General features: G+C 46.6%; 1 protein-coding gene across 2 annotated transcripts; it reads left to right on the top strand.

Annotated features, from left to right (window-relative positions):
• Window positions 1–7,690: 7,690 nt before the first annotated feature.
• On the top strand, window positions 7,691–11,802 carry TMEM216 (transmembrane protein 216). 2 transcript variants are annotated; one of them, XM_037137761.2, is made up of 5 exons: window positions 7,691–7,753; window positions 8,326–8,427; window positions 8,944–9,036; window positions 10,729–10,930; window positions 11,225–11,802. In XM_037137761.2, the coding sequence occupies exons 3-5, from the start codon at window positions 8,991–8,993 to the stop codon at window positions 11,238–11,240; spliced, it is 264 nt and encodes an 87-aa protein (XP_036993656.1). In that variant the 5' UTR covers window positions 7,691–7,753; window positions 8,326–8,427; window positions 8,944–8,990; the 3' UTR covers window positions 11,241–11,802. The 2 variants fall into 2 exon arrangements, with proteins under 2 accessions (XP_036993656.1, XP_036993655.1); XM_037137760.2 differs by having other exon boundaries at window positions 7,697–7,739.
• The last annotated feature ends 287 nt before the right edge of the window (window positions 11,803–12,089 follow it).

Below are 12,089 nucleotides of genomic sequence, written 5' to 3'. Positions count from 1 at the left end.
AGTCCCAGACTTCTGTGCCTTATTCAGACTCTGTCCCTGTCAGAACCCTGAACTGCCTTCAGAGGAGTAAGAATGTTCCTCAGCCTGTTTTGGTAAATGAAATTTTTAAAATTCACGTGCCCTTAGCATCAGTTTTCTATTGCCAGAGTAACGTGTGACAAACCACCGGCAGACCTCAGTGGCATATGGCAACACAGTTATGTGGCTCTCGAGTCTTGGGGTTCAGGTGGTCTGGCTGGGCTTGGGTGACTTCTGCAGGGCTTGCTCATGTGTCTGTGGTCAGCTGTGGGTCATCCAGGCAGCTTGTGATGATCTTGGGACCCCTGGCTCTTGGCTAACCTAGGCTGACCTCACCTGGAATGACTGGGCTGTACAGCTCAGGTTCACATGACCCATCCATGACTGGCCTGGGTCTGTTCACGGGACAGGGGCGGGGGAGCAGGAGAACAAGCCCCAGTGTGCAATTCCATTTCAAGCCTCTGCTTGTATTGTGTCTCTCAGACTCCCCTCGGTCACAGCAGGTCACGTGACCGGGCCCAGGCTCAGAGTGGGAGAGCACAGCACAGAAAAGTTCCCCGGCCACGGGCACAGATACAGGAAGGGCCAAGCGCTGTGGGTCTGCCCCCGCAGAAAGTCGCTCTGTGAAACTTGTTATTCATAGACACAGGGCTGGCAAACATTTTCTGTGCAGGGCCACACAGCAAATGTTTCAGATTTCAAGGGCTATGTGGTCTGTTGCAACTACTCAACATTATAGCATGAAAGCAGCCATAAGTGATACATAAATGAATGAACACAGCCGTGTGCCAATAAAACTATTTTAGGACACTGAAATTTGCATTTCATATTTTCAAATGGTCTTAAAATAATTTTCTTTTGCCCTGGCTGGTGTGGCTCAGTGGATTGGGCACTGGCCTGCAAACCTGGAGATCACTGGTTCAATTCCCAGCCCGGGTGCATGCCTGGCTTGAGGGCAGGGTCCCTGGTGCAGGACACATGAGAAGCAACCACACATTGATGTTTCTCTCCCTCTCTTTCTCCTTCCCTTCCCCTCTCTCTAGAAATAAATAGATAAAATCTTAAAAAAAATAATTTTCTTTTTATTTTTCTCAATGATGTAAAAAGATCATTCTAATCCCAGCTGAAGGGTACAAAGCTAACCTAATTCTGCTTCAGGTACAAGAACAAGCTGGATTTTCCCCAGGCCATAGTGTGCTGGTCCCTGGTTTGAAAGCCTAAAGTTCTGGGGAGAGAGAGACCTGCTGTGCTGCCAAGATTTTACCAGATATTTTAAAAGAAAAGGTTCAAATAAAAAATGTCCAAGATCCATATCCTATAATCAGAACAAATGCTCTATAAAGCCCTAACAAAGCCACCATTTACCTACTATCCCTTCATCTGTTTAAAAAAAAAAAAAAGACAGTCAATAGCCCACTTTTGAATATTTTCATAAAGGCTCTTGCAGGAGTATTATAATCCCCTTCGCTCATTAATTTCCTGGAAAGGCCGTTTTCTGTGCCTCCGAACAAACCAGGACTGGCTTGTTCTCTGCTGTTTCACAGCTGGCGAGGACGGCCAAACACCTGTCTCCTCGCAGTGTTTGGGGCTCTTTGTGGCCCCATGAGTCTCTGAGATACTGTGTGCATATGTGTTTATTTTTCTTAATAGCTGACAAGTCTACACTGCACAAAATTCAAGTTGTAAAAAGACTTACGCAGTTGGTCTTCCCACTGCTCTATCTCAACCACTGAGTTTCTTCTCCCTCCCTCCTCGACAATCCAATTTACTCACATACTTCTTATAGAAGTAATATTTCAGAAACATTTTTACCCCCCAAAATGCCGCAATCCTACCCACTCATTCATCTCAGATCCTTGAATCCAGTCAGTTCTCCATGTCCACGGGTTCCTCATCCAGGGGTTTAAAAACTGCAGATGGAAAATACTCAGAAAAAAGACACCGTAGCTGATGTGTGCTGTGTGGTGAGGCCTACATGGTTGTCGGGACCACACACGTAGAGACTCCGTTTCTTGTCATTATTGCCTACACAATACGGTATATCAACTGTTTGCACAGCATTTACATTGCATTAGGTATTGTACCTAAGTAATCTAGAAACAATACAAAGTACAGTCAAACCTCAGTTCTTGAAAGCTTGGTTCTGGAACCAGTCAGTTCTCGACCAAGTAGTTTATGGAGAAAAAGGTCGTGGTGGTCCAACGAAACTTTGGGTCTCGGTTCTCTGCCCAACAGCCCTCTCGTGCTGATACCTGTATGAGCAGTCATGTGTCCCTCAGGCAACAGAGGAGATTCTATTTGTGAACAAATCACTTCTCTAGCCGTTTTCTGCAATGAATTGAGTTCGAGAATCGAGGTTCCACTGCACACGAGGGCATGTGCGTAGGTTATAGGCATACACAGTGCTGTGCCATTGCCATTTCTTATAAGGGACTCGAGCATCCTTGCAGTTTGGTACCCGCGGGAGTCCTGGAACCAATCCTCAGCACGTACCAAGGGACAACTGTATGCATATGTATTTCACACACTGTTGTAATTGCGGGGAAGATGTCATAAAATAATTTGGGGTTTTTTCACTTAGCAGTAGGAATATGTTTTTAAGATAGAATGTAAATTGATTTCTTGGGGATAGCTTTCAAAGTTCAGAGAAAGAAAGTAAACACTTTAAAAATGCTGATAGGCTTTTAGTAGGATGGAGTTGCTTCTGGTTGATAATTCTCTTGTCAGGAACTAGAAGAAAACAGATAAAAATATAAATACCTGAGGACTTTTAAAAAGTCCTCAGAGAATTGCTGAAGTAAAGCAGATTGGAAGGCCTGAAGTGCTAAAGTAGGGAGAATCATATAGCCAGGTGAGCTGACAATTTGCAACAGATTTTACCCGGGGTGGACTGGCTGATTCTGGGCTCGAACAATAGGTCGGAATCCAAGCACTGCCCAGACAGAGAGGTCAGTGGAGCTTAAGGATCTCAGACTGATGGACGAAGCTGGGAACCGGAGGAGCCCTAAACACATAACACGATTTCTCCTCCAGTTGTTTACCTAAGTCCAAAGCTGTTTAGGGACAGAGTCTATAAAAAGCTAAGTTTCAAGCCTCTGAGAAGCAGAACAGAACTTTTGGCAGGGGGTGGGGACTGGGGAGCATACAGGGGTTTCAGTTGAAAGCTCAGGAGGGCTCTTAACTAGGAACAAGATGAAACAGGCTGATGGAGGCTTATCAGAATCACAGCACTGCCTCAAACCATACAGTCCCCCAAAGGGTGGACCAAGGCGTCTACCCATTCCACCCCCCTAGCAAAGGAAAGAGTGGAGAAAACATCTTGAGACACTATAAATTTTTATACACAATTTCTGGATCCAATAAAAAAATCACTAGATAGTCAAAAGATAGGACCACGTTACTTAAAACAAGAATAAAAGTAGAAAATACAAACAGGTAATCTAAATATTTAAGAAAGCAGACAAGAAGTTAAAGTACGATATGCTTGAGAAATAGAGGGAAATATGGAGGAAATAGATAAAGTAACCTATTAACTTCTAATAAGGGCTGAGTAAGATCCTGTGGGAACTAGCCTTCCACAAATAACAACTGTAAAATCTGGACATAATCCAAAAACAAACAAACACGAAAAACAAACAGCTACTTGAAGACACTGGAGAACGAAAGGAAGCAAAAGTTTGATGGGAAGTCCACACCCACAAGAGGAGAATTATGCAGAGAAAGTTCCCTAATTTTGCTACTTGTAAGTTGGTAGCAGGCAAAGTGGTATGTGGGATATGCCGCTGGAAAATCACAGTACCAGGGTATTGCATCAGGACAACTACAGCCGCTGGCAAGAAAGATGGGGATCTCAGGAGGGAAAGAACCGGAGAGGGGAGGAATCCCCCAATTCTGTCCGTGCGCACCTCTGTCCGAGCTGTGGACCACACATGTGCAATGCAGACTCAAGGCAGCTCAGCTAAGGACACAGTCTAAACTGAGATTGTTGCCACCACCCAGTAAGTGTGGTTTGTGGCGTGTATCCAACCAAGCTAACTGCCTGATAAAATGAAGAAACTATCACTCTTGGGAGAGGATGGAAACCACAATCTCCACATTCAAAACCGACAGTAAGGCTGAGATGATCCGGGTACTGGAATTAACAGACAGGATATTAAAGCAGCAATGAAAATATGTTCTCAGTGAATACAAAGATAGGCAACCTGAGCATATACAGAAATGATTTTTGAAAGACAGAAATCGCAGAAATAAAAATTACAGAAACTGAACATTTTTAAATGGATGGATTGGATTTAACAGCAAAAAGGGAAGTAACAGAATGAGTCAGTGCAGTGAACTAGAAAATAGACCAACAGAAATTTCCCAAGCTGAAGAGCAGGGGAAAAAAGAGTAAAGAAATAAAGAAGCCTCACCACTAGTTAATATCACACAGTCTAACATACATGTCACTGGTGTCCTAGAATGCAAAGAGAAGGAACAGAGCATACAAAACATTTTTTAAAATAGCCAAATTTCCTAAATTTGATGAAAGATATAAATTCACAGATGTAAGATACTCCCAAACCCACCTTGATAAAAAGAAAGAAAGGCCACACCTGGGCATATCAGAGTCAAATTATTGAAGTTAAAGATGAATAACAAACCTTGAAAGCAGCAAGAGAAAAACAGCACACCACATAACAGAGGAATGAAAGGAACAGCTGACTTTTCACTACAAACCAGGATCCAGGAGGGAGTGGAATGTCTTAAAGTGCTGAAAGGAAAAGGTCAACTCAGAACTCTATAGTCACCAAAAAATATACTTCCAAGAGTGAAGTTGAAATAAAGACATTTTCAGATGAAAGAAAACTAAGTATTAGTTGCCAACAATCTGGCACTACAAGAAATGCTAAAGGAGCCCTGGCTGGTGTGGCTCAGTGGACTTGAGTGCCAGCCTGCAAACCAGGGCTGCTGGTTCAGTTCCCTGTCAGGTCACATGCCTCAGTTATGGGCTAGGTCCCCAGTAGGGGGCATGTAAGAAGCAACCACACATTGATGTTTCTCTCCCTTTTTTCTCCCTCCCTTCCCCTCTGTCTAAAAATAAATAAAATCTTTTAAAAATGCTAAAAGAATTCTTCTGTTGAAAGACAATTGATAACAGATGGAAACTTACATCCTCACAATTGAATGGAGCACATCAGAAATGGTATCTGAGTTTATATAAGACTTTTACATTTTTTCCTATTAATTTATTTATACAGATAAATGCAGAACGCAAATTTTTCAAGTTCACAGAGTATTGACATATATATATATACCATACGCTGGGCCATAAAACAATTTTCAATAAATTTAGAAGAATTTAAATTAATTAAAAATGATAAATATATCTCAATAAAAATGAAACCATTAAGTCAAAAAAAAAGATAAAGAGTGTGTTCTTTGACAATGGAACTGAGTTAGAAACAAGTAACAATATGATAGGTGGTTTAGTCTAGGTCCAACCAGGAGACAGAAACCATACACTAATTTAAACGTGGCAAGGTTAATATAAAGAATCATTAAAATGATTACAAGAAAGGAACTACAAAATGTAAAAAGAACTCCAAAAATGTACTTCAGAGCTGATGTGAGGGTGCCTGAGGAAGGACAAACTTGGCAGGGTCCCTCACCCTTAAGGCTGGGGTTCAGACCTCATTGCAACTGACTAGGTGGTGGATAAGTTCACCAGTTTTCCCAGGCCAGGAAGTTGCCAGGAAAGATGTAACCCTCCAGGTTGCAGGCAGATTGAGACTGGTGGGCAGGTGTTCTGGGAGCACAGGGACACCAGCTGCAGGCACCTGGCCCAGAGCACACACTCTCCACATTGGGACGATGCCAGGAAACCCACCTCTGCACAAATGAGCTAGGGCTGGTGGGCAGGTGCTCCAAAAGTTGGAGCTCTCTGTGCATGAGGACTGGATTGTGTGATGTCCCCACAGGGCATGGAAGATCATGGAGATCAACCCTCTGGGGAGAACGGCCAAGGTTGATGAGCTGAGGGTGGGAGCTGGGGCGCTGCTGTGGGTACACTGGTGTCCATGCCTGGAGGGCTTTGGGGAAAACTGTCCAAGGCATAAGAAAACAAGGCTGAGGGGGTTGGTGTGGAGTTAGGAAGTTGCATTGCCACTGGTGCAAGGCCTGAAGTATGCGGTATCCTTGCCAGGAAGACCCACAGCAAAGTGGCCGCTGGGCCTCCACCAGTAATGGGAGGCTGCCCAGGGAGTGCCTGCTGTTGGTGTGCAGCTGGAGCAGAGCACCACCTGATGTCCCCACACGCTTGCACTGCCAATAGATGACCGCACAGAAGCAAGGAAAAGCAAACCGGGGCTCACTGGAGTCAGGAAGGAAAAAAAAAAAAACAACCCCTTTCCTTTCTTCAGTGTCCCTGCAGTGCCCTCTACTGACAGAGCTTGCCATCATGCTCACTCTAAGGGAGAGATGCTTAAGAGGCCAGTCCGTTATCACAGAACAGGTACTGAAGGGTAATGTGGAGCTGAAAGCCAAAAACTAGATAACAGAGTCCGTCTTTTTCCCTACTCAGCTTCCACACGCACCGTTCTCCACGTATTTGAACTTCCCTAGTAGTTAAATTCCTACTAGCAAGATATATCTATCCTTCTCAAAAGTGACATTCTCGCCCTTCCCACAAATGAGAAGACATACAAATTACTCTCTCCAGGTGCAGGGAATTACTTCTGCTCCTTCTCTCACCAGCACCCCCCCCCCAACTGTAACAATTACTGCCCCACTTCCACCCCAGCTAGCTAGGAGTGCACAGCACTGTCCTTAGAAGTTAGTCACTCTACTCAAATGACCTGCTTTGAGAGGGCCCTCTGTTTCTCGTCCTGTCCCGACTCACAGCGGGCCAACAGCCAAGGCAGCTCAAGTCCACCTAAAAGCCTTTTGCTTTCTACTCCCCTGCGAACAGTAACATTTCTGTGTTGCTCAAAATCGTATTCAGGCTTCAAAACCCAGTTTACAGACCGTCTCGTGAAAAACTCTCTCAATTCCGCCACAAGTACTTTGTCCTCTCAATTACTCCAGCATGTTTATTAGGGTCACGTGTTAATCACGTTTCATCTTCATGTCTTTGGATTTGTGCTCTTTGAAAGAACCCTCTAGTTCTGATTAATTTTGGTGTCTTCTAATTAGACTGCTTTGTCTAGCAGTCTTTTTGTGTCCCCTACCCCCACAAAAAGGCTGCTAGACAAAGGACCCCTAACCCCATCCCGCATTTGCAGAAAGAGCACCATTGCGCACGCCGTTTCTAATTTTCAGACCGTTATCAGAAAAGAGAATCGTTGGGGCTAGGGCCTGCGTGCCGATCCTGTGGTCACTGCGCTACAACTGGCCACATCCGCTAATGTATTGTAACCTGCGGGAGTGGGGCGGGGGGGGACGGTAAGAGCCATCCCTGCCCCGGGGTCCAGCGGACAACGATTCCGTGGACGAGCATGGTTCTCCCCAAGTCTCTGTAAGCCGAAACCCCAAGCGAAGTCCGTTTGTGGCCCGCGATCCCCTCAACACGCCCTGACTGCACCCAGACCACTCCGGTCACATTCACCATAGAGCGCCGCGGGCGGGCAGAGGGGCCAGAAGCCAGGGCCGCTCTGCCCCCCGCTTCCGGCAGAACCTCCGTGCTCCGGGAGCGGCAGCACCGCGTACGCAGTTTCCATGGGGACTGAAGATGGCGCCGCGAGGTGAGGTTCTGGAGGTGTGTGAGTCGCTTCCTGATCCCTTCAGTCCCCCTTCTCCCTTCTGTCCCAGCCTAAACCCTCGACTCTCGAGTGTTAGGGTCGTCGCTCCTCACTTGTCCAAAGGGGTGGGGGGAGGGGGTTCGCAGCCTCACCCACCGCGAATGCCTAAAGGTCTCGAGGTGAGGATCTGTCTTTCCAGTACCCCCAAATCCTTAGCTGGGCCTATTCTAGGCCGGCCCAGTGACGAATTTGCTTGCTGTGTGAGCTCAAGGAAGCCAGAGGGGAAATCTCTGCGCCCCGATTTCCCCTCCCAAATACCGACGTGGTTAGATCTGAGAGGGGCTTTTCACCTCCGACGCCCAAAGAGTCGAGTTTGACCGTGATTCCCAGGGAAGAACGGAATTGAATGAAGCCTCCTCCACATCCTATACTCACACAGCTCCCTGCCCGCTCGTTAGCAGCAACCAGAAATGCCCCAAACAGCCCTTCCTCCTGGCTGCAACCCCCTCGTGTTTTCTCCGAGTTAGACACAGACCAAAGAAATTGAGCTGCCCTCGCGCCCATCCCTCTTCTCTGTGCTCCTTTTCAGGGAAGCGGTTGTCCTCCACCCCTCTGGAAATCCTGTTCTTCCTGAACGGGTGGTATTATGCTACCTATTTCCTGCTGGAACTCTTCATATTTCTGTATAAAGGTAAGGCACGGGGCTTGACTGCCCTTGCCCCAGGTCCCTTCCCCACTTCCGCCCACTTCTTCCCTGCAGCTCTTCTTCACTGCGAGGTACTGAGTGGCTTCCTTGAGAAGGCTTCATTACAAAGCCTCTTCTTGGCAAGAATTTCTTGAGTGTGGGCTTCTCCATTCTGACTACCCCCACCCATCACCTCTCTTTGTGAACTCTAAGCCCACTAGTGATCCTCAGAACCATTCGGCAGCCTGTGTATCCCTGTACATCTGTTTCTGTTGGACCGTGGAGTCCCCACGGATTTTTAGAGTTGGGAGTAAAACCCCATAATAATGAGCCTGCCCCTAACATAGTCGCACTGTGAGTTAACATTCTGCCGCAGGGTAGCAGTAGCAGATCCTGCCCACATCTCACTAACCAGCTCGTGGAAAGCTGATAAGACTCCTGTCCTCTTTGTTCCCAAGTGTGTGGGAGTCCTTGTGGGTGCTGTCAGATGTTGTTTGCAAACTTGGGCTTTCATATTGGCAGGTCTCCTGCTGCCATATCCAACAGCCAACCTAGCACTCGATGTGGTGATGCTCCTCCTGTACCTTGGGATTGAAGTGATCCGGCTGTTTTTTGGTGAGTGTTGTTCAGAGAATATTTCCATTTCCTATGAGATGAGCTGGTATCTGTAACCTGATTAACAAGGAAAGGCACGTAACCAGGGCTCACAGTAAGAGATTGGATCTGGTGGCGTATCCCATTCCTCCCTTTCTGAAGTTCCAAACTGCTTTATATTTGGGGTCAAAATCCACCTGTCTGTTGCTCGGTGGGCCAGACGTGGGTGGTAGCATGAAATTATTAGATAATTCCTGCCCAGTTGCCTAACTACTATAAAAGTGCCCGGTTGCTCTCACTGGTCTGCTTGGGAGAATAGGTTCAGGTGTATCTCCATGTCCAGGACGGCATGTGCCCGCCCAGGTCAGCACTAAGTTCCCCTCCGCTTCTCTGAACAAGACTTTCTTTAGGATCAGCTGTCCTAAAGAATATCCCCAGAAATTCAGAGCACCTCTCTTACGAGTTAGAATATCTCATCTCCAAAAACAGTGTTAAAATGCAAACTGAGCAAAAAAAAAAAATACTTGTAAGACATATAACAAAGGATAAAGCAGGCTCACATGAATGACTCAGAAAAAGACAACCTAATTTTAAAAATTGGGAAAGAACACTAATAGGCAATTCATATAAGAATGATCACAAAGAACCAATAAATGTAACAAAATGCCCACACTCACTAGTAAAAAGTTGACATGACAGGAGAACATTTCGCCCATCGTGTTAAAAAGATTCCCAATATCCAGTGAGCACAGGCTTGAGGAACGGGGTCCCTGTAGTCCCACATTCTCATGGGTGCTTATATTCTCAGGTTCTTTGGGGGTATAAATTAGTACATCCTTTTTTTTAAATTCTCATGCATTTACTGATTTTAGGGAGAGGGGGAGGGAGAGAGAGAAACATCAGTGTGAGGGAGAAACATCAATTGGTTGCCTCTCACATGCACCCTGACCAAACTTGCAACCTTGGTACGTGCCGACCAAGAATTGAACCCGCAATCTTTCAGTTTATGGGACGACGCTCCAACCGAGCGGCACTGGCCAGGGTAGTACATCCTTTTGCTAATAGTTTTACTGTGTAAAATTTGTATCCTTAGACCTAACAATTTCACTTCAAAAACTGGTTTAAAAAAACCACTCCCACAGACAGGCAAAGATGTCTGTGGGAGGTTTGCTGCCATGTATTTTGTTACATTGGAACCAGAGGACCTGAACCCATGTGACTACAGGATTAAATAAATGAGCTTTGGTGTTGGTTCAGTGAAATCGTTTGTAGCCAGTAAAAAAGAATAAGGTGGAGTTATCTGTGGAGAGATGTCTAACTTAAGGGAAAAAATAAGTTGCAAAACAGTACTAGAGTATGATCCAGTTTTTATAATACTAGTGATATGGGAGTATGCACACATTAAAAAATCTGAAACAGTATACATCTAATAATAGCTATCTCCAGGGAGTGAGCATGGAAGTGAGTGAGTTTCTATAGTCTCTCAACTTATTTTCTGTATATTAGTTGAAATGTTTTAATTGATTCTATGTTATTTTTATCATTGAAAAAATTTTCTCCCCTATAACAATCCCAGCATTGCTTGACTAGGAGCCAGGCTGGAAGCAGGACATTCAGTGTGAATGATTCCAACCCTAAACTGCCCCAGAGTCTTTCCTCTGAGGCCAGGAAAGCAGGCCACTTGGAGGTGACTCTGTGGACTGTGTCTGACAGGTACAAAGGGAAACCTCTGCCAACGAAAGATGCCACTTGCTATTAGTGTGGCCTTGACCTTCCCATCTGCCATGATGGCCTCCTATTACATGCTGCTGCAGACCTACGTGCTCCGCCTGGAAGCCATCATGAATGGCATCTTGCTCTTCTTCTGTGGTTCAGAGCTGCTGCTTGAGGTGTTAACCCTGGCCGCTTTCTCCAGGTACTGCAGCTGAGGGACCCTTTCCCATCACCTGGGGGTTGGGTTCCCATCCCCTGCTAGGGAAGGATTCATTGTTCTTCAGAAGCCGGAGAGGTCTAGTGGACTTTTTAAAGGGGAAAGAGTGTCTGTGGAAAGAGTGCCTTTCTCATTTAGGGTGGCCAGTTACCCACTTCAGTTAGGGAAGGTACTCTCCTTGTTCTTTGGGGCCAGGAGGCTTGGAATATAGAACGGTTCAGGCCAGCTGCCCTTGTTCACTGGTCTTTTAACATTTTCTCTCTTTCTTTCTGCCATCAGTATGGACAGGATTTGAAGTACACAGTTTCAGCCAGCAGCCCTCAGGGCTGAGCTCACAGACTTCGGTACTCCAGCCACACCAGTGAGAACTGATGGTTCAGGTGGTCCCAGGGAAGTTGTGGCTCTTCCTCAGCACAGACATCTGGGCAGCAGTCCAAGCACAAGGCCACTGGGCACCGTCTTCTAAGCCTGACCTCAGCCTAAGAGACGCTCCCACACTCCAGTGCAGGGAGGGGCCCGGCCGCCCCCGTCCCAGCTGCCCTCAGAACTGGCTCCGTGCTGCCCTCGCCCTTGGGGTCTCCTCTTCCATCCTCATGGCCAGAGCGTCATGTGTAGACCATGTGGGCTCCTTGGGCTTCCGGTAGGATCTGAGCCACACTCCCTGTCCTTGTACGTGCTGTGCCACACCTGTCGCACATGAGTGTGGAGAGCCACGGGACGGTGCCCTCCAAGTGACGCAAAAGCCTCTTGTGCTTATTCTTCCGAGACAGCTCCAGAACTTTAGTAGCTGATAATGTTATTTTTCTATTCTCATCATGAAACACACGCTGTTTTATAATAAATATGTATTTTCTGTCGTGTAGCCTCTTCCTTACGGCACCTGTCCCTACAAATCCATCCCCTCCCAGAGAAGGGGGACTGCCCCAGGGGTGTGTGCTCAGGCCGTGCTGAGTGATCCAGTGTGGACCAGAGGTGGCGATGCGGGCCTGCCACTGGTTTCCTCCCCCCCGTCCCAGCCCGGATTCGTTCCCAAAGGCACTGCCAGCTTCTGGATCTTCTGCAGGTCTGTCATCCTGCAAAGGACTGCTTATATCCCTCACCTCTGCCACATATTCCTCTTCCAGATAATTGTCCCTCCTCTCCA

The sequence above is a fragment of the Artibeus jamaicensis genome, unplaced genomic scaffold (assembly GCF_021234435.1).
Source record: "Artibeus jamaicensis isolate MK-2021 breed Jamaican fruit bat unplaced genomic scaffold, CSHL_Jam_final scaffold_614, whole genome shotgun sequence".
Taxonomy (NCBI): domain Eukaryota; kingdom Metazoa; phylum Chordata; class Mammalia; order Chiroptera; family Phyllostomidae; genus Artibeus; species Artibeus jamaicensis.
Note: the sequence above shows the minus strand (reverse complement) of the source record. Positions and strands in the feature narration are given on the sequence as shown.

Coding starts and splice junctions, on each gene's coding strand:
- TMEM216 (XM_037137760.2), top strand. Junction 8,428..8,943: donor CTTCATATTTCTGTATAAAG/GTAAGGCACGGG, acceptor TCATATTGGCAG/GTCTCCTGCTGCCATATCCA. Junction 9,037..10,728: donor AGTGATCCGGCTGTTTTTTG/GTGAGTGTTGTT, acceptor TGTGTCTGACAG/GTACAAAGGGAAACCTCTGC.